This window comes from Chlorocebus sabaeus, chromosome 12 (genome assembly GCF_047675955.1).
Source record: "Chlorocebus sabaeus isolate Y175 chromosome 12, mChlSab1.0.hap1, whole genome shotgun sequence".
Classification (NCBI taxonomy): Eukaryota; Metazoa; Chordata; class Mammalia; order Primates; family Cercopithecidae; genus Chlorocebus; species Chlorocebus sabaeus.
This window is the reverse complement of record NC_132915.1, coordinates 26,845,200-26,868,070: the sequence shown is the minus strand read 5'-3', so window position 1 is coordinate 26,868,070 and position 22,871 is coordinate 26,845,200. Positions and strand designations below refer to the sequence as shown.

The 22,871-nt window shown below is 38.5% G+C and overlaps 1 protein-coding gene across 27 annotated transcripts in view; it reads right to left on the bottom strand.

Annotated features, from left to right (window-relative positions):
- Positions 1-22,871, bottom strand: part of TRPM3 (transient receptor potential cation channel subfamily M member 3) — a 920,173-nt gene that overhangs the window by 217,045 nt on the left and 680,257 nt on the right. For 25 of the 27 annotated variants that reach the window (XM_037997448.2, XM_073021525.1, XM_073021526.1 and 22 more), the window contains one exon: positions 21,505-21,679. In XM_037997448.2, coding sequence (XP_037853376.1) covers positions 21,505-21,679 — 175 coding nt within the window. Of the gene's footprint in view, positions 1-19,155; positions 21,680-22,871 lie in introns of those variants that run through there. The other 2 variants (XM_037997457.2, XM_037997458.2) reach the window with 1 other exon arrangement.

The window sequence follows — 22,871 nt, the reverse complement described above, 5'->3', positions numbered from 1 at the left end:
AGGAACAAGATCAATGGGGGACTTTGAAGGTGATGTTATAGAGATTTTAGGTTTTATCCCCCAGACAATAAAAAGCCATTAAAAGATTTAAGCAGAAGGGTGGCATGATCACATTTGTGTTGCCAATTAATTTTCTTGAAAAGTAAAGACATGCACACTCAGATCTAGGCATGTGCCTACCTGACAGGTAACCCAAGTGGATGAGTCTAGAAAGTTCTTCAGTATCAAGCGTCCATTGATTTTGTACAGGATTAACAACAGAAAGGATTCTCCTGATTAGTCACTTGATAGATATAACCATTCATCTGCAGGTGTTTAATTTTGATAACAACTCAAAATTTGTTTTCTACTACCAACCATCTGTAATGAAATCTCAGCTCCCCAAGTTCATTATATGCTTGAGGGATCTGTCTGACACTTGCATCCAATCTGTCACTTTCTAAAAATTGAGGAATGATGTGCATTTTAGCTGATTGTGGGTTTCAGTGGTTAGGAGAGCTGAAAGACAGTAAGAATCTCATTCTTTGAGCCCAATTTCCCAGTTGCTGAAGTTATGGCTTTGGCTAGATCATTTAATGACAAGAATCGTAGAATTCTAGAAGTGGAAGGATTCTCTAGGGTGTTTTCCAAAGTGTGGGATACCTGTTACAGGTGGAACAAAGATGATTTGGTCTATTCAAAGCATAAAGTTACAGCAATTAAATATTAAATAACTGCCCTGTCTGATTCAGTTCTTTTTCCATCCTTCTGATTGCAACAAGAAGAGAATCTCATTTTTAGTGCTTTCCTGCCTTTAACAGCTCCCCAACACTTGTAGATCTCCCCTTTTAACAAAGAAAAGATATTAGGTCTCATGCCTTTGGCAAAAAGAGTTTAATAACATTGTTTTAAAAAAGATCCCACAGAACATTTGATGTGTCTGCAGCACGTCATGGTTTAACGTACACAATGGGCTTCAGAGATAATCTCACAACAATCTATGAGGCAAGTGGGATTAATTTCATTTTGCAGAAGAGAAAACTATGCCCTAAAGAGGTTAAACGATTTGTGCTAGGTCATAATGCTTGATGGTCTCACTGTCTGAGTTGAGCCTATTGACTTCAGCCTTGCCCCATGGTGTTGCTGTTCCTGATTATATTCTAAGTCTTTCATAGTTTCCTAATCATCTGTATCAGGGATGATAAGGGGGAACACTAAATGAAGATAATCGCAAAGTGCATTAAGTAGTTTGAAGAGTATATTTGCAGGCTGGGCTTGGTGACTCACGCCTGTAATCCTGGCACTTTGGGAGGCTGAGGTTGGTGGATCACTTGAAGTCAGGAGTTCAAGACCAGCCTGGCCAACATGTCCAAACCCCGCTTCTACTAAAAATACAAAATTAGCCAGGCATGGTGGTACGTGCCTGTAATCGCAGCTACTCAGAGGCTGAGGTGTGGGGATCGCTTGAGCCTGGGAGGCAGAAGTTGCAGTGAACTGAGATTACGCATCACTGCACTCTAGCCTGGGCAATAAAATGAGACTCCATCTCAAAAAACCAAAACCAAAACCAAAACCAAAAAACAAAAAAACCAAAAAACCAGTATTTGCTTCTCATTTTTCATAAGTATTTGCTCTGCTGAACTAGATGTCTTCTGTTGGGGTACAAATGCTTACTCTATCTTCTCTGAAGATCCTTTCTTGTTTTGTAACCATATTCCTTAGGATATATGGAAGCCTGCTTTCTTAAAATTATTATTTTCTAGTTCTTCCCATATTTTCTGTGTAACATTGGAGTGATTTAAAAATTTTTACTGTAACATTTAATCATCAGAAAGATTAGAGATGAGCCTATTTTATATTTCTTTTTATGACACTAGAATACTGACTGAAAATTTCTTGACATCAAAATACGGTCATAGTATTATGTGAAATTTTTATTTTAGAATTGAGCCTTGACAAAGTCATCTTATTTATGGAAACTGTTAATTTGTGGTTCTTATCTACCCATGTTGTTTTTGGTACATCTCAAATTAGAGGGTTTTGTGATAGGAGGTGTAGTCATTGAAGTGAGGCAGATCTCTACACTATGGCATTTGTGTCTCCACTTAAATGCTGCACTTATGATCTGGAGCTTTGTAGATGAGTCACAGAGTAGTTTAAAATAGGCCAATATTCAGCCAGTGCTCAGGGTAACCAACAAAACGCCCCGCAGTTTGCTATTAGTATTCTGTTCAAATGCTCTCAATACAACCCACACATACAAATATATTTCTCCGAATGAATTTAATTACCTGCAAATTACCTGCAATATTAGAGTTTTGTTCCTAGATTTAAAAATGAGAAAATGCATTTAGAATTCAATGGGATTCTAAGAGCTAATCTTAGGTTAATGACTTTCGAGGAAGAGCCCTTCCTGTGACCCCCATAGATATTTTCTATTAGTTTATTCAGTCACAATATGAGAAAATTTTAGCTATATAAAAAAACTTGTTCGTAACACCGCAATTTGGCACTTAAAAGACATAATCACCCACAGAATATCTAATTCTCTAAAGAAAAGTGAAATTTTATCATTGGCTAGAAGCCAAAGCAAATTACTAAATGTTATATTAAGGGCACATAAAGTTACATGTCTTGCCTGAGGTCACAGAGGATGGCATATTTTTCTCCTTCTGCTTTTTTTGGTAAAAGTTGCTACTTCCTCCCCAAATGTTATGACTCTGGTCTACAAGTAACACCACAATTCTTCCCAGAAAGGCAGGAAGCATTGTTAATAACAGCATTATGGCCACCAGGGCTAGGCTGTCTGGATTTAAGCTGTTACCTGTTGGCTGTGTGATCTTGTGTAAGTTAGTGTTGATGTTCTATTTTTCATATATGTAAAATGGGAACTATAATAGTGCTTATCTCATAGGCTTGTGAATATTAAATGAGTTAAGCTTTGTAAAAGGCCTAGAAAGGTGCCTGACACATAGCAAGTGCTGCATAAGCATATGCATTATTCAAACAGAATCCTACGATGCTTTTTAGGAAAGAGTCACTTATATATTCCTTCTCATGAAGGAGCACAACTAGTGGGCCAGGGACCCCACGTACAATGCAGAGCTCTCTCCTGGCGTTAACAGTGCTCTGCACATCTGGTGAGTCCAGTGGTGTAAGGCTGGAGAAATAACTTTCCCACTTTAGAGAGGTCAGAGACCACCAGTTCTTTCCTATGTTTGGGAAATGGAGATACTTAGCAGATTTAGGAGGCTTGATTATAGTGCAGTCTTGCGAACACTCCATGCAGACATCTGCTTGTTCATTCATTCATTCATTCAACAAAAAATATTCATGCCTTCTGTGTGCCAGGCACTAAGTTAGATATAGAGATATACATAATATTCAGTTCTAGCCTCAAGGAACTCAAAAAGTTGTATGCCAAATATTCTGTAATTGATGGGTATTAACCCCAAAATTTATTCATGTAAAACAACATTTATTTGTTGTGTTGATAATTTTGTGGGTCAAGAATTTAGGCAGGCACAATGGGGATGGCTCATTTTTCTCCAGCATACCTAGGGCCTCAACTAGAATGGCTGATGAAGACTACAATAGCTCAACTGTGACCATATGTCTGGGGCCTCAATTCTGTTCCATGTGGCATCTGTTGGGGCTAGAATATCCAAGATGGCTTCCTTACTTCCAAGTCTGGTACCTGGCCTGGTCTGGCTAAAAGAGCTGAGGGTTGACTTGCATTGCTCTTTCCCTGTTTGTTGCAGGGTAGATGGACTTCTTACATGGAAGCTGGCTTCTCTTAAAGTGAGGGTTCCAAGAGAGAGCATTCAGAGAGGCTCAGGCAGAAACTACAAGACTTGTTGGGACTTAGCCTCAGAAGTCCTAGAATGTCATTTTCTTGTACTTGATTAATCTAACAAGTCACTAAAAGTAGCCCAGAATCAAGAAGATGGAGGGAATAGACTTCACCTCTTGATGACAGCATACATATACACTGAAGGAATACATTAATGGTGATCATCTTGGAGACAAGCAATGACATCAAGTGACTCTGTTCAGATGAGACATCAACAGTGATCTTTTCCATATTTTGGTGATAAATAGTCTCAGTTGCCTTACTTTGAATTGTCTCTTCTAACAGATCATTATAATGAGAACCACTATTTCCTTCAAAGTAATACTCCAACTATTCATAAATATTTCCAAAATATTATTACTGATTTGTGCATAGAACCTACAAATATTTTCTCCTTTTGATCCAGCTGCCTATTTACATTTATTTGGCATTTAGTGTGTACCAGGTATTTCTTTTAGACCTTGGTGCCTGGTCAGAGACTTTTTTGCCATGGATACTATCATCACATTTTGTGCCTGTGAAATGCTGCATGTAAGGGACATCTTCAGTAATATGTGTGTATGCTTGGGCCAGCCGTTAAGGCTCAGGTTAAGTCACCACCAAAACCAGGTGTTTTTTTTTCTTGATATATTAATTTCACTTTGGGGTCTGTTTGGAGAGATAACGCAACAGCAGCACCTGTTGATGTTGCCAATTTCTGCTAGAAACTATCTTTTCTTTTCTTTAAACTCAGAGAATGTTTGGAAATGACTGGGCCAGGTGTGGTGGCTCACGTCTATAATCCTAGTGCTTTGGGAGCCTGAGGTAGCAGGATTGCTTGAGGCCAGGAGTTCAAGAAGTGAATTGATCGCCCAACTCAAAAACATATATTTGGTTCTGTTTCTGGATACTACTTTAATCCCCCTTTGAATTGCTTTATTTATTAGTGAGGGACGTGAGACAGGTTATTTGATCTTTAAGGCTTCATCTCCTTATCTGTTGAATAAGGGAGCGTATGTCTTCTTAGGCCCATGCATTTGGGAAAAAAAGAGATCATACACGGAAAGCACAAAATTTGACTTCCTAAAATATTTTTCCAGTTTTCCTCATTCTCTGTCTACCTTGGTTTGGGTCCTCATCATATCTTATTCAGATGGTACCAACAGACTGCTAATTGGTTTCTTCTCTATTTTCCTCTAGTCCATTCCCCACAGTGTTAATTAAATGGTTCTACAAAGCAGACATGATTCTATTGCACCCTTCTTAAACCCCTGCAGTAGCGTTCCATCACCAGCAAGATAACGTCTCAACTTGCATACGGCATGTAAGGTTTGTCTATGGTCTTGCTCCACAGCTAGGCTCATCTCCTGCCATTCTGTCACCCATATCCTGTAAATACTGAATCTCCCAAGCCCACCAGACTCTTGAATGCCACCATATCTTCAGCTTGCTATATCTGCTACTTGGACTATTCTGTAGTCCTGACCTCATCACTCAAAACTCATCATTTAAAACTCAGCACAAACTTCGCCTCCTTTTTCTTTTTTCAGCTTTTATTTCAGAATCAGGGGGTACACGTGGAGGTTTGTTACAAGGGTATATTGCATAATTCTGAGCTTTGGAGTACGGATGATTAAGATTCAGTTGTAAGACTATTAAGCTTTAGTGAAGATACGCTAATTTACTTGATTTAATCATCCCACAATGTAAACATATATCAAGACATCACAGTGTATCCCATGTTATTTGTCAACTAAAAATAAAATTTAAGAAAATGTAAAAAAGAATCACCCTCATCTCCTATGTGAAAGTCTCTGATGACTGCTCCCTTGGTGCTCTCAAAGCACTTGATATATATTTCTATGATTTTTATATTGCATGGAAATTATTTGTCTTACTCCAGTAGATGATGAACTTTTTGAAGCAGTGATTGTTTCTTTATTCTGCGTGTACCTTAAATTCTAGAAGAGTGCTTGGTTCAACGTTAGCTATAGAAGAATCTTTGTGGATTGACCAAGGGACTGAGTAGCTGCCTGCTTTACGTGGGTGACCAGGCGGTCGTCCCCATGCCTCTTTGTCCTCATGGTGGGATGTACTTCAAGCCTATCTGGGAGAATGGGAGATAAGGCATAAGGTTTTACTGTCCAGCAATTTGGTTTTCTTGATCCTTTTCCTTTCAATCAGATTCATCTCTAAGAAATATTCTTGGTCTCTATCTTTATCTTTCTGTTGTTGTTTAAACTCAAAGGGTGTTTAGAAATGATTGGGCCAGTGGTGGCTCACACCTATAATTCCAGCACTTTGGGAGGCTGGGGTGGCAGGATTGCTTGAGGCCAGGAATTCAAGAAGTGAACTGCCTGCCCAACTCAAAAATATATATATATTTGGTTCTATTTCTGGATACTGCCTCATCCCTCCTTTGAATTGCTTTGTAGCTCTTGTCAGGAACAGATTCTTATTCACTTGCATCTCCCCCATAATGTTTAGGGCAAGATCTTGCCCATAGAAGTTCTCAATAGCTGTTTGAAGATGTTAAGAGTTTCAATGATATGAAGGTAATTTCACTCACTTAGATGTTGGTGGTTTTGACAACACAAAGTAATTATATCACATAAAAATCAACACAACATACATCTATATTTTTTCAACTAGTTCCATGTCATACATTGAAGTGGTGAGGCCAGTTTCACAATCTGCTATAGGAGATAGAATGATATAATTAAGATGCTATGGTATGCTGCCTTTGGCTGTAATACAGCTCCTTTATTTACCAGTGAGGGACCTGAGACAGGTTTTTTGATCTCTTTAAGCCATCGTCTTCTCATCTGTTAAACAAGGGTAGTATATGTCTTTTTAGGTCAATGTATTTGGGAAAAAAAGAGATCATGTATGGAAAGTACCTGGCACTGTTCCTGGCACATAGGTGTTAAATAATTGGCAGTTGTTGTTATTAAGAATAATAGGGGCTTTTGCACCCACAGGGAATCCCAATGATCCCTAGCTCAGAGCTGAAGCAAAGTAACCAGCATGCATATTAGCTGGAGGAGGCCATCCCTATGGGGGATAGATTTCAGTATTTCTGTGAAATTCAGATGCAGTAGGTCTGTGAATAGGAGGGGAAAGGCCACATTTCAAAGCCACTAAGCTGGGGTATCAGTGCAGAGAGCTCATTAGCTCTTAGATCATATTCATCAAAGTCATGCAAACTGGTGTTGCTAAGATGCCCTGAAGCCATTACTCTTAGATAATTTTATGCCATCTTGAAGTCAAACAGGTGTTAGGATAAGAATTCATACTCAGCTGTAACCTCCTACTATCATATTTTTGAAGTCTGTATGTTGTAGAGAAGGCACAAATCAGAAAATTCTACTGAGAGATTTGATTTTTAGGATAAAAGAATACAGTTTTAGAGCAACCATTCTATGGATGAAGGATCCAAGGTCTGTGAAGGTGAACTGATTTGCTTAAGATGATATAGCTGGTAAGCATCAGAGCTGCATTTAGAAGCCAAGAGAATCAGGAGGGAAAAATCTCTGATAGTGACTTATTCTAACCTAAATATGTAGGTTCAACTTAGTGTATTAATGTAAAGTTAGTGATTTGTTTAAATGATTGGCTGCAAGTGGAGATTTTCTCTATTTTTTGCTTAAGATGCTGCATCTCATGTTTGTGAAGACTCAGTAATGTGATTTCAAGGATCCACTACTTTCTGAGTTAATCCCCACTTAATCAGATGTCCAATGTTTCTTTTTAATTGCTTAAATGGCAAATTAACATTTTATTCAACAATTAGAAGCCCTAAGAGTAACTCTTATAATAAGATTTAACTGTAACTGATTGATGTTGGTGTTTTCCAGAAAACGCCAGTTGGATAGGAAGTTATAGAAGGTTGAATGGCACACAGAGACATGACCAATAGATAACATGGGCTGGTTAGGAGATTACTTTTCCCAACTTTATATGAGGATCAACTCCAGATACAAATGGCCTCTATTAGCTAAGGCCTGTGAGAAACAGTTGCTGATTTTGCTTTAGGATCAATTCTAGAAAAGTTCTTCACCTGGTCTTTTCCTGAGGTTTTCATCCAGCAATATGAGGTAGTTAGAAGGATATTAGAGAAGCTGTCTATAACCAGGCAGGATGATGATACAGTCTGTTTGCCAACAAACTGTATGTACTGCTGCTCATAAAGTGATCCTTTCTTATGTTTATTTTTTTCTTTATTCTTTCTCTTCATTCTTTTCCTTCCTTCTTTCCTTCCCTTTTCCTTCTCTCCTCCCCTCCCCTCTTCTTTCCTTGTTCTCACCTTACACTCCTGAGCCAGCTATAAAACAGAAGGCACAGATACACATCGAAAAGGAAACTGAAGGTGGGTGGTGTGGTGGGGGTGAGAGTGGTAAGAGAGGTACTTAGTCCCTTCTATAAGACAAGCTTTGTGCTGTGCATTTTATACATGGAATTTCATTAGACAGATTAAGAAAATCCTCACCAGGCTGTAAACTCCTTGGACGCATGGACTGTGCATTCTATCACTTATATACTCTCTTCTCCCCTTATATACTCTCTTCTCCCCTTATATACTCTCTTCTCCCCTTATATACTCTCTTCTCCCCTTCCTTCAGTGCTAATCAAGGTGCAGAAGACAGGCTTTTCTGCCACCCCTTTTCCTGATCTCCCTTACCCTGCTTTCTTACCCCATAGCACACATCTTCTAAAATATCACATAATGTGTTTATGGATTATGTTTATTACTTTTGTCTATCTAACTCTGCTAAAATAAAAGCTCCACAAGGGCAGGGATTTTTGTCTATTTGGTTCACTAATGTATTTTTGCCATTGCCTAGAATAGTGCCTGGAACATAGTAGGTGTTCAAAAAATATCTGTTGAATGGCTGAATACATAATGCTGACTGGCGGGAAGAATATAATTAAAAATAGGGAAAATGTTAAATAATATTTGAGATCTCTCAGACATTCAAGGCTTCTCAGTTTGGTGGAAAAAAATTGCAGAAATACTAGAGCTGTGTTATCCAATATGGTAGCTGTTACTCACATGTGGCTATTTAAATTTAATTATAATACAATGAAATAAAATTTAAAACTCATTTCCTTAGTCACACCAGTCACAGGTCAAGCACTCAGGGACTCTGGTTCGACAGCACAGATATGGAAGATTTCTGTCATCACAGAGAGTTTTTTTTTTTTTTTTTGAGACAGGACCTTGCTCTGTTGCCCAGCCTGGAGTACAGGGGTGCAAGCACAGCCCATTGCAGCATCAGCCTCCTGGGTTCAAGCAATCATCCCGCCTCAGCCTCCCGAGTAGCTGGGACTTGGCCTCCTGAGATGCCACCACACCTGGCTAATTTTTCATATTTTTTGTAGAGACAGGATTTCGCCATGTTGCCCAGGCTGGTCTCGAACTCCTGAGCTCAAGGGATCCACCTGCCTCAGCATCCTGAAGTGCTGGGATTACAGGCATGAGCCACCACACCCAGCCATATCATCAGAGAATTCTGTTGGGCAGTGCTGCTCCGGAGATAGGCAGGGCAGCCAAACTTTCCATCTTAGGCAGGGAGAAGCGGGACATTTAGATGGAAAATCCTGAACAATGTTGGCTGTGTCTCTGTCATGTCTCTTCTTTCCTTTGCCTTCAGTTATGAATGTGCGCAAGAGTAGAAGTGAAGTGTTGCCAAAGGATACAGAGACTGCCACATGTCAGGTGGATTCTCTGTTGCCAGCATTGGAAGGAAATCACACCCTCTGAGTTCATTCCAAGTGCAATCCCATCAGCGAATATTGCCATACCCCAGGCAAGAGGAAAAGTTGATTTTTTTTTTATTGTTTTAGGACCCATATAAAAGACAGAATCAGAGCTGGACTGAATTTTTGGGGTCTCCAGGCAGACTACAACACTGGCCTCCTGCAATCGACTGGTCTTCCACATTGGTGCAACACTTACTCACGGGAGAAGTTACCCAGCATATGAGAGAAGGGAGAGAAGATGGAATCTGGGTGCCACCTCCTCTGTTGTCTGGAAAAACTCAGACAGACTCAAAAACTTGCCCTCAGATACTGGGGCAAACAAAATAAACCTTTTGGAGTTACTGGGTCCCACCTTCTTAGAGGACAACATGGTATAGCTGCTAAGGGCCTAGCTCCAGCTCCCGTCAGCCTGGGCTGACCACTCTCTAGCTTTGAGATATTTAGCAAATTACCTAACCTTTCTGTCCTCAATTTCTTCATTTATAAAATGGGATAATAATTATAGCCACCTTGTGAAGTTTATGAAATAAAGTGCCTCGATCAGGCTGATGCATGTAGAAGCTCTAAAAAATATTAATTTCAAATTTTTGAGCATGCTGCTGGAGAGAGGGTCAGAGGTGTGGGAAAAGGGGAGGGATAAGTTTAAATTCTCTTTCAAAGTAACTTATCAAAATATTCCTTTTATTCTACTCTATGAAACACTGGGACAAACATAAGTGTCTCCATTTTTGTTACATATTTATGATAGATTTCTAGTTTTTTTTAAAAAAATTCTCATGCATTTTTAATAGGCAATTGCTCGGTTAGCTTGTCTCTCAGTGTCCAGATCCAAGCAGCATCCCACACTAAAGGGTTTCTCATTCTTCATCTCCTGTGTATTAGATCTGTGTGGAAAGGCTCATATAATAGATGATAACTTAAACGCTGTTGTGCCTTATGGAGTCAACGAAAAAATGGACCTTTTGTTCTATTTTCCAGACAGCTGGATGTCTTATTTTTCCTGTTGGTTTCATGATTTAATGCACTATGTGATGATTGCCTGGTAGTCTTATAGCTATGGGGGTATCTATAAGATTTTGGCTTTATTTCAGTTCATGAAATAACAAATAAATTCATGGCATGTTGACTCCAAATTCCTATCTTTGCCTCAGCAGACACTGTTAATCTATCTTAGTACGCTTTCTTCTGCACTGAGATGCGATCTCAGAATCATGTTAGCACATCATTCCAGGAAGCCTCTACCAATTTATCGGAGTTGACACTCAGATTTAAACTACAGTTTACCCTTGAACAACAGGGGTTTGAACTGTGCAGGTTCACTTACACTCTAATTTTTTTTTCTTCCTCTGCCACCCTTGAGATAGCAAGACCAACCCCTCCTCTTCTTTCTCGTCTTCCTCAGCCCTATTCAATATGAAGACAACAAGGATGAAGACCTTTATGATCTCTTCCACTTAATGAATAGTAAATATATTTTCTCTTCCTTATGGTTTTATTAATATTTTCTTTTCTCTAGCTTACTTTATTGTAAAAATATATTATACATGTAACATATAAAATATATGCTAATTGATATGTTACCAGTAAGACTTTTGGCCAATGATGAACTATTAGTAGTTAAGTTTTTGCAAGTCAAAAGTTATACATGGATTTTTGACCACATGGAGGGTTGGCAACTCTAACCTCATGTCATTCAAGGGTCAACTGTATTTGTCATCAATGCATTAGTGATAATAAAATCTCAAATTTACTATCAAATGGGAAAAACCAAGGAGATGATAGGGTTAAACAACTCCAAATTTTAGGTTTGTCTCCAAGACACTGAATCATGGTTCTATGGATTTAGAGGAATGGATTATTTACTGCTTAAGACTTTTAGAGGTTTATGCTCATGGATGGATGTTTGCTTTGCATGGAATATCCGAAGAAAACATAATAAATATGTACATCGACTCTAAGAGAGTTGTCCAACAATTAGGATAGTGCAAAAAGATGTTATTGAAACTGAATGGAGACTCTTCTAGACAACAGTAGTGCAGACTTGAGTTAATCTTGAAATCCTACTTTAATGCATTTTTTAGTGTTTCTCTGACTAAGCTTTTTATAGCATGTATTCACTGTTCTATATAGTTTTCATAAATCCTGTGGTCCATGATCAACATCTGAGAATTGCATGAGGAATCTGGGGATTAAAAACATCTCAAACATTATTTATTATTAATAATACCACTAGATGAGGCATTAATCCACTATATCCCTAGCAGCTGTAGATCCTATTGTCAGCCAGGTTGATTCAGAATCTACTTCCTCTAAAGGAAAGGAATGAAACACCAGTACATTTTATTATTTGCACCTCACTCAGATAAATTTGTGGATTTTAAAGCCCTTACTACATCTTTTTGTGAGAGAGGCTAGGTTGTGAAGCTTCAGATAAAAATTTACTAGAAATTAAATAGATAAAGAAATGCATTTGTACATGGTAAGGCAGAGAAGCCTGCGACAGCAGGAAGTGCTTGGAGAACAGTGTGGAGGACAGCTCCATTGGGTTGTAGGGTGAATAGAAGGTTTGTTGAGTGAGAGCTGGCTCTAGAGAAAAGCTGGGGTCAGGATACAGTGGATCTTGAGTCCAAGCAAAGGAATGTGATCTTGACCTGTAGGTCAGGGGTCTTCCATGGGGTTTCACAAAGAAGCCCCTGGAATTTTCAGGAAGAGCTCCACAGCTGCCTCAGAGCTGCCTTTGTAGGTGAGAGCCAGACAGAGAGAAGGAGGCTCTAGGAAAACAGTTCTGAAAGTATGGTCTCTGGACCAAAAGCATAGCATCGCTTAGGTGTTCCTTTGAAATGCAAATTACCTGATCGCAACCAGATTTATTGAATTAGAAAATCTGGGGGTGGAGCCAGCAATTGTGAGATTTTTTTTGTAGTTTTTTTTCTCTTATTTTAAAAAATGCATATCTAATTGACAAAAATTGTATGTATTTACAGTATTTATGGCGTGTTTTGATATGTGTATACACTGTGGAATGGCTAGATCAAGCTAATTAACATATGCATTAACTCACATACTTTCATTTTATTATGGTGAGAAAATTTGAAATCTACTCTCAGCAATTTTCAAGTATACAATATATTATTATTGACTATAGTCCCCATGATGTACAATGCATCTCCTGAACTCATTCCTCCTGTATAGCTGTTTGTTTTCACAAGCCCTCTGGGTGATTCTGATGCAGAATAAAGTTTGAGAATCATGGTCTAGGCCTCCTATCCCAGCTTTGACAGAGTAAACCTGTACCTTGTCTGTGTTACATGTTGCACCTCTACCTGAGGTTTCACTTGAGAAAGAATTCAAGGGCTTCAAAAAAGTAAAAATCAATCAAGGCAAGTGGGAGGTTAGGACTCTTTAAAGGTTGTTCATTCCAACTGTAAAGTCAAAGGAAGCTGGGGTAGCACACTGCAGATGCTGAGTTTCCAATGCTGCCCCCTGGGACCCTGAATCTCAGACCGCTGAAAGAACCATCATTTGCCACCAACTAGCACCATTTCACTTCTAAATACCTTTGCTTTCCTCTTCCTCTTTTTTCTTTCTCTTTTTAGATTGGTTATATATTTTGAGCTAGTCAAAAAATGATTTGCAAAAGAAACAAGGAAATAAGTAAACTGAATGCCCTTAAAAACTCCATGTAGCCGGGCGCGGTGGCTCAAGCCTGTAATCCCAGCACTTTGGGAGGCCGAGGCGGGCGGATCACAAGGTCAGGAGATCGAGACCATCCTGGCTAACACGGTGGAACCCCGTCTCTACTAAAAAATACAAAAAACTAGCCGGGCGAGGTGGCGGGCGCCTGTAGTCCCAGCTACTCGGGAGGCTGAGGCAGGAGAATGGCGTAAACCTGGGAAGCGGAGCTTGCAGTGAGCTGAGATCCGGCCACTGCACTCCAGCCTGGGCGACAGAGCGAGACTCCGTCTCAAAAAACAAAAAAACAAAAAAAACCTCCATGTAAATAAAAATACTAAGCAATAAATCTGTCTGTCCTGTCAAAATGAGTATTTTTATGGCACAGCTTGCTTTTCAGGAAAGAATGTTCAAGTCTGACAGATGTTTGGAACCAAGTACAGCTGTGGGAAAGAGAAATGGAGTGATTGATGGTAAATATGCTTTTCAAGTCAACTGGGTTTCAAAGACAAAATTCGGCAGAGGGTACAGAGGGCTTGTGGTAACATTGCAGTGGCTTGTGAGGAGAATGCACATGAGGCCCAGAAACCAAGGAAGGTATTTTTGAAAACATCAGAGAAGTGTGGGCCATAGACCACTCTCAATGGAATCACCTGGGGTTTGGGTTTTATATACAGTTTCCTGAACCCCACCCCATGTGCATCAAAGTCAGGATATTTAGGGGGATCTGGATCTCCTAAAGCTCTCTAGGTGATTCTCAGACATGCTGAAGTTTGATAACCACATGTTTATTTGGATTTTTGTTGTCGTTGTTGTTAAACAAGTAGCCAAGAGTTAGCTAAGGAAATCTCAGAGGAATGTAATCATTAGAGAGCTCTGAAATCATCACTCGGCATTGATGGGCTTTCTGAAAGTTGTAGATGATGGTTCTTTAAAAGGGATTTCTCTATCATAATGGATTACACAACTATGTTTTCTCTGATGTTTGCTCTTTATGTTCAAGGACATTCTTTACTAAAGAGTTTTGCTCAACTCCATACTCTTTAGGAAAGAGCAAATGAGTCCATGTAGAGAGCTGATGAGCCAATTTAGATCAATGAAACTTTTCCTCTCCATGGTGCTTTCTTCCCTGAAGAAGAAACTCTGGATAATTTTTTTAAAGTCAATGCTTCATTCTTCCCATATTGATACAACATGAGGGATCAAATAGTGAACTCTAAGACAAACATATTTATTTTATTTTGCACTTTCTTAAATACATGGAGCTACTCTAGCCCTATAGAGCTTGAATACAATGACACAGGTTGCAATATATCTATGTCTTTGTATATACTACAGAGGCAAAAACTGCTGTGGTGTTTTTGTCTCCATGACACTTTCTCCATTTACTCCAAACTATGCTTCCTTCTACCTTCTCAGAATTCAATAATAGCATCTAATTGAAAAATTATTTGTTAGTATATTAGTTCAAATAAGATTATGTGCACATCTCTTGAGGAAAATTATACTACTTTTCATAGCACCCATAGTACCTAAAACAAGTATTCAAAAATACCTAGTGATGGATTTGAAAAGTCATATTATCAGTTCTATCTTTAAGTCTTCACTTATATTTTAAGCCTATATATACACACAGATAATTATAGGGATTAACATATAATACTTACATATATATAAAGTAATCTTATTGGATTCAATTTAATAAATTAAATCTATTAGTGTATATAAATTTAACGTAGACACACACACACACACACACACACACACACACTATTGCCACACTATCTCAATGAATTTGTCCCTTTTACCAATTTTCTTCAATCTATTTCAGATTAATTCTTTCTCTGAATTGAGTTATATAAGGGAGGGTAAAATATTAGTTCTTCTCAGTCCTCCAGGCTGACCCTCAGCTTAGATACAGTTTTTGATGGAAAAGGGGAAGAGGAAAAATAGAGTCATTCTATTGCCATTTTGTGGATAATTAACATACACTGTTCCATTGATAGGATTCTCGTGAAGAATGCACTACGCATTTATTTTACCCTCTGTGCTCTTGTGACCCTTTGTGCCTTTATCAAAGCACACAGGACCTTCTAGTTATCTGCACTCGTGTCTATGTTTTAGTCCCCATTATAAAGTCCTTGACAGCTAGGGCTGTGCCTTATTCATCTTCCAACAGGCCCATGCATATAGTAGGCACCCAATAAATGTTAACTAGGAAAACAAGTTACAGTGACCCTTTTTATAAGTAAAACCACCAGTGTTCTTTGTCTGTACAGTATGTTTCCAAAAAGAAGAATCAAGTTTTGACATGATTTCTTGTAGAAAATTTTAGAAAAGAGACAAGGTAAGATGAAATTAACAAAAACTATAATGGATACTTGAAGCCAGCATGCTTGATATGTCTCCTTTTTTCTCACTTGACATTCCAATTATGTCTAAATCATGCTGGAAAACAAACCATTGAGACCAATTACGTTCTTCTGGCAGGTCTTATAGAGACAAATGATAAGGGTTTGACACCCGTCAGCTTTAGATGGAAATCTCTGGAGCAGCAGGAGAAAACAATAGTGACCACTGCACAGAATGACAAGCCCTAGGGATTACAGACTACATTTGGGTCTCTAAAATGTCTAGCTTTCTGGTGACTTTCTCATATCTTTGGTCATTTTGATGTATATTTGCAGAGTAACATGCTTTTGCCACATCTCTGCTAGGAATATATAGTTACATAATTTGAAGCCATACAACATATTTTTCGTTTTTCATCTCCAGTTAGCGTTCATTTATGCCTTTGCCTCAGCTAATCAAATAATATAGGGAACCTTATTAAACATCCTTTAAAGAGGAAAGTCAAATTTTTATTAGCAATGTATTATCTATTCTCCTGCTCCCAAGCCATTGCTCATTTATTCTTTCCAATATCCAATACAAATTCCACTGACACACAAAAATGTGAACAGTCTATTGGTGTTTTCCCCATTGATAATTTCCCAAAAGTTAATAACAGACGACTAAAAAACTTGAAGGCTTTCTGCTACCAGCAAGCTCTGCTTCTTGTCCTAGAGTATCTAAAAATGGTACATACAGATGATTATTTCTGGAATGAAGATGTCAAAATAAACATAAAAATCAATAAAATTTGGATGAATAAGGAACACCATTTTGGAACACAAATGCATTTGGATGCCTTCTTCACACTGACATTTTTTATCGGTGAAGTACTTGCTCACTGATTGACAAATGATGGGCTAGACAACATTTCTCTGCAATCTGACACTTTGGTTGACCATTATGAGGCAAAGTAATCTCTGATTTCAATGTCAGGAGAAAGGTATGGTATTCCCAACTATGCGTACTACAGTTCATATTGCTCCAACACAAAAAATAGAATCCTAGTATTAAAAAACTTAGGTGATTCAAATACTATTTGGGTAGCATGAATCTCTTTAACTTTGTCATGTTTAGTCATTCATGATTTAGAAATAAAATTTGATAATATTTCGAAAGCAATAAAGTTAATTAGGGAAAGTGACTAAATTTTAATTAGTGACTCATTCTGAACTATGACAGATAAGAAATAGAAAATCCATTATGCCAATGAGAAGAAAACAGGAGTTTGACCATTTCTTTCAGGTACTATATGCCACAGAGTAGAGATAGGGAGAGAGACTCAAACAAGAATTTAATTGCAATTGTCTTTTAGTTTATCCAAATCCATTTGGATTGTGATAGATGCAGTCTGTCTTTTTCTATCCTAAGTAATCTCATCTACAAAAGCTAACCAGTTTTGTCAATTACAAATTACTTCCAAAGTGATTGTCTTTCAAATTCACATTCTAGAAGGGAATTCAAAGATAAAACATAAAGTTCACAAAGGTTAAAATGTAAGGCTTGATTTTTTTTTTTCTCCTTTAAGATTATAAAATGAAAGGCTCTATAGCTGAATAGTTCTTGGATCTGTATTATTTAAGAATCTTTCAATTAACTTAAAACATTTTTAATCATATTTAAGTTACCAAAGTAATTGAAAAGATACTGGTGCAGCCCTGAAATAAAGATTTCATAAACAGGATGTATGTGTTCTCTATATCCAATTTCATTTGTACAGTGATGCACATTTATATAGATTTGTTTATATGATCATGTAGTTGTGGATTTACATTTATTTGTAGTGAAACATTTCCAACACTGTCGGACTTTATTAGAAATCAAAGAAGAAATCCTTCCTGGTGAATAAGGTCTAGTTGGGCCATTTTTTTTTTCTTAACATAAAGCACACTACTGCAAGATAATGTTATTTGGAAATGATTTTTAAAATTGGCTGCACATGTGTGACTAGACAATTTCTTATCAAGCTAAATAAACATGATTAAATTCTTGAAGTTATTCAGATGGCACAGAGAAACATTCTGACTTCGTTTTATCATGATGATTTTATAATTGCTTTCCCGGAGCAAGAGCACACTTTATCATAACTACATATAAAATATAAAACTTCTTTTTAGCCTTCTATTGTCTTAATAACCATTTCTAAATTTTTCTTAAAATTTTTAAAGTTTTAATTTTAAAATGCCTTAGGATCGAAAATTATACTTAATTCTTTACCTCCACACTAGTTATATGCATAAACTCATATTCTTTGATAACCAGTGATTGTTCACAGCTTGTGTAGATCCCATATAGATTGTGCTTTTACATATTTTGACCAAAAAGATTACAACAAAAATTGCCAATTAAAGTTAAAAGAGCATATTTTTGGCCAGGCACCGTGGCTTACGCCTGTAATCCCAGCACTTTGGGAGGCTGAGGTGGGAGGATCACGAGGTCAGGAGATGGAGACCATCCTGGTTAACTCAGTGAAACCCCGTTTCTACTAAAAATACAGAAATTTAGCCAGGGGTGGTGGCAGGTGCCTGTAGTTGCAGCTACTCGGGAGGCTGAGGCAGGAGAATGATGTGAACCTGGGAGGCAGAGCTTGCAGTGAGCTGAGATTGCGTCACTGCACTCCAGCCTGGATGACAGCATGAGACTCCATCTCAAAAAAAAAAAAAAAAGAAAAGACAGAATGATATTTTTGACTCTTAATTTTGGGGTTGGTGTATAATGGTCTAGGTAGGAAAAGGGAAAGAATCCACATGACACGGGGTTGATCACTTGGACACTGGTTTACAACCAGGAATGCATTGGTTTTGATTTCTTTGGAATACCAGTAGTAATAATAATAATACTAAAGTATAATGAAAAGAGGAAGCTGAAGGCAACTGAAGTGCATTTGAATATTTAAAAAAGAGTATCACTGAAGTACTATATGAGGAACACTACAGCACATAGCATAAAACACATTTCAGTACATGTTCATCATATACCAGCAGGGATTCTGGCCTGGGATCTTGGGCTGTGTGGCTTTGGACAAAGCGCTTAATTTAAATAATCTTAATTTAAATAATAATTTAATTTAAATAATCTAGGTACCACCCAGTTCCAAAATACATAATCTTTCTTCCATATTAAAGCAGGAAGGGCAATCTAAGTAGTTTAACATATTTATATATAACTTATTAAATATTTTAACATTTTCAAGGTAGACAATCCAAGATCATGGTAAATAACAGGCACTGGATCCTGGCTTTCATTGTGTATACACCTGAGAAACCTGAAATGCTGAGGTGAACAGTGTACTTTTCCATGAGTTTTCTGGAAAAAAAAAAAAAAAAACCAAAACAGAAAAACAAAAGGTGCATTCTGAATGCAAATTTGCATCTACTTTGTAGGAATACCATAAAATAATTTGCAAACTAGAAAGTAAGAAATAAGCCAAAGCTAAAAACTGTATTAAAATTATTGTTTATTTCTGAAAAATAGAACATATTGCTAGATTTAGAGAAAGGAGAACCTTGGTTATTTTTATTTATTTATTTATTTTAAGACAGAGTTTTGCTCTTGTTGCCTAGGCTGGAGTGCAATGGCGCGATCTTGGCTCACTGCAACTGCAACCTCTGCCTCCCGGATTCAAGCTATTATCCTGCCTCAGCCTCCCAAGTAGCTGGGATTACAGGCATGTGCCACCACGCCTGGCTAATTTTTGTATTTTTAGTAGAAATGGGGTTTCACTATGTTGGTCAGGCTGGTCTTGAACTCCTGACCTCAAGTGATCCACCTGCCTTGGCCTCCCAAAGTGCTAGGATTATATGCATGAATGACTGTGCCTGACCCTTGGTTAAATTTTTAATAAAACAAAGCACAATTGCTGCTATAAAGACACATGCACACGTATGTTTATTGCAGCACTATTCACAATAGCAAAGACTTGGAATCAACCCAAATGTCCATCAGTGACAGATTGGATTAAGAAAATGTGGCACATATACACCATGGAATACTATGCAGCCATAAAAAAGGATGAGTTTGTGTCCTTTGTAGGGACATGGATGCAGCTGGAAACCATCATTCTCAGCAAACTATTACAAGAACAGAAAACCAAACACCGCATGTTCTCACTCATAGGTGGGAACTGAACAATGAGATCACTTGGACTCGGGAAGGGGAACATCACACACCGGGGCCTATCATGGGGAGGGGGGAGGGGAGAGGGATTGCATTGGGAGTTATACCTGATGTAAATGACGAGTTGATGGGTGCAGCACACCAACATGGCACAAGTATACATATGTAACAAACCTGCACGTTATGCACATGTACCCTACAACTTAAAGTATAATAATAATAATAAATAAATTATTAAAAAAAAAAAGAATCTTGAACTCTGAGTTGGTTGTAAACATAGAGAAGTTTGGGTACATATTCTCTTTTTACATTCTGAGCGATAAAATGGACCAATATTTACTATAAAAATAATACAATAGTAAGTTAACTAAATTTAAATAGTTCTGAGCTATAAAATGGACCACTTATTTACTATCAAAATATAATAATAATTTAACTTTTTTATTTTGGTATCAGAGCTTTTGGGTTTGCAGTGTTAAGCTGGAGGCTCAATGTCTTTTGTTATTCCTCATTTCATGAACATAGGTTCATCTACTAATGAGGTAGGTGTGCTGTTTTAATGGCTTATGTGGAGTACTGGGCTGCTGTCAAAGATGAAGAAGGGGACGGGGAGAGATGGGATGGTACTGACTCGCCATGCTCAGTCTCTATTTAAATAAAGCAGGCTGGGTACAAGAGGGATGGGTATGAGAGGGATGGAGGAGGGAGCATCCTGCTGTAGGTGAGTTCACTTGTATTTTTGTTTTGTAATACTTGTCTACTTATTAGACTTACTGTGAGCATCTTGAGAGTGGCAATTAATTGTATGTTTTTCTTTTTTACATCTTAATGTTTGGCCTAGTGCATGGCACCCAGGAAACACTTAATGTGTATTTGTAAAAGGCACGAATAAAAGACCATCATCTCATTTGAGGCTTTCCCCTCCCCACAAATTTCGTGTTAGGGTATTGATTGGATTAGGAAGTTCCTTATTTAACACATCAATGGCTCCCCTGAGTTTTACCCCCTTAATCTCACTCACACCTTGGGATGGTTTATTTTGGTCTAATAATCTGCAAGGGTGCTGGATTTCAGCATTTGCTCAGTGGGAAGCTGGACTGGAGGGGAGTGCTGTGAAGGGGGAATCTTTCCTGGGATTGGGGGCTTTGGATTGTTGAAAGTAGCATTAGGAACCTAACAGACCAAGGAAAGGGCATGAGGCATTCAAAAGGAGTTTACAAAAGACCAGAGTAGTTACCATTACAGAGATTTGACTTTCACCGCCCGTCTAGAGAAGCCTGATGGCACGGTCTACCACAGATCTTCACAGTGGCTTGGCAATGCTGGTGTTTGGAGGCCAAGCCTGGAGGCTGAACAATCCAGCTTCTCTGAAGTTACCAACCTGAACCATCTGGTCCAGACTGGCTGTGCTTCATGTGTTAAAACCCAATTCCTGCTTCTCCTTACTGGGAGGAGGAGAAGGAGATACGAAGACAAGAAAAAGGAGACTACAGCCTATGACCTCCTCTTTCTTCCTCACCCTTGTTATTTATCCGTGTAGCTTTCGTAGAATTTCCCACTTCACAGGACATTTAGAATATGTTCCTCTGTTCTTCGCCACAGCCCTCCCATGACAGACAGTTTTTAGACAATTTGTTCATAGCTTGTTTTGATTTGAGGTCTTGGTTGAGCTACTGAAAACATAATCCACTCATACCCTCATTTCCAAACAGGTTTTAAGGTTCTTCCATGGGGCCTGGAAAGTTACCTACCCGCCTTCTTCTGAGTATTTATGCCCAAAGGCCAGGATATCCGATGCCCGTCCACTCCCATCACAGACAACCACCGGCACGGGAGGAGTGTCTCGAAGGTACTCCAACACAATCGAGATCACGTTGGGTCCCCCTTCCACTATGAGCGCCACCACGGGAACACCTTGACCGATTCCTGCATTAAAAAAGGAAAAGAAAAGGAAAAAAAGGGAAAAGAACACAAAGCCAGCAAACCAAAGAAACAAAAAGAGAAACAAAAAGCACAAACTAAAATTACTGAGCACGGGGGAGGTAGCAGCATATGAAGGGATACAGTACTGAGCAAAAATTTACAGAAAACCCTTCAGCCAAATTTTCCCACCAGAAAGTCTATTGGACTTTGCCCTCTCCCTTCAACTCTCAGGATGCTGGGGTCAGCGAAGGCACGGGGTTCCATACTTTACAGGGGAGGGCCTGGGGTGAGGAGGGAGAAAAAGGAATTAGTCAACAGACAAAGCACCAGACCAGCAACCAGCAGCGTGGAAGCTGAACATGAGCTGAAGCAAGTCTTCTATCTTTCCAATGAGTCTGTTTCCTATACGAAAAGTAGGAAGTTAAAAAATGCCACCTCCTTGCAGTTATCACAGGGGGAAGAAAATGCCTGCATGGCTCTTTTTATTAACCACTATCAAAATCAGCTGGGGACATATTTTAACTTGTTGAATCAACTACTGGCTGAATTATGGGTCTATCTTTGACCGTAGATGATCAGATTGATTATTGATTTTTTTTTTTTTTTTTTTTTTATGGAGTCTCACTCTGTCACCCAGGCTGGAGTGCGGTGGCACAATCTCAGCACACTGCAACTTCTGCTTCCCAGGTTCAAGCAATTCTCCTGCCTCAGTCTCCCAAGTAGCTGGAATTACAGGCACGTGCCACCATACCCAGCTAATTTTTGTATGATTATTGATTCTTAACAGCACGATTGTCATGACGAATTACCCAGGAGATATGGTATCTGCCATCTGCCATTATTGCATATGCCTCTACGGACCAAGGAGCTAGGCAAGTGATGTGAGTTCAGTTAACATTTGTTGGATTCAGTTTAATTGTTTCCCACAAGTATTTAAGCTATTTATGCTGAGCCAGAAGACATTGCTGTTTTCAGGTGAAAATTGCTTTAATTGCTGTATGCATGGTTCAACCTAACCTTAAAGAGAAGTAATAAAATCAAATGTCCATGAGAGACATGATGAGAAATAAAACTTCATTTTTAAGTGACATTTCAAGTATGATTTATCATTGAATAACTTCCTTTTGTTCAATTTGGTATCACATTGTATTTTTTCTCTCTGCTGCCTCAGAACAATTAAGGAATTGAGCAGTAC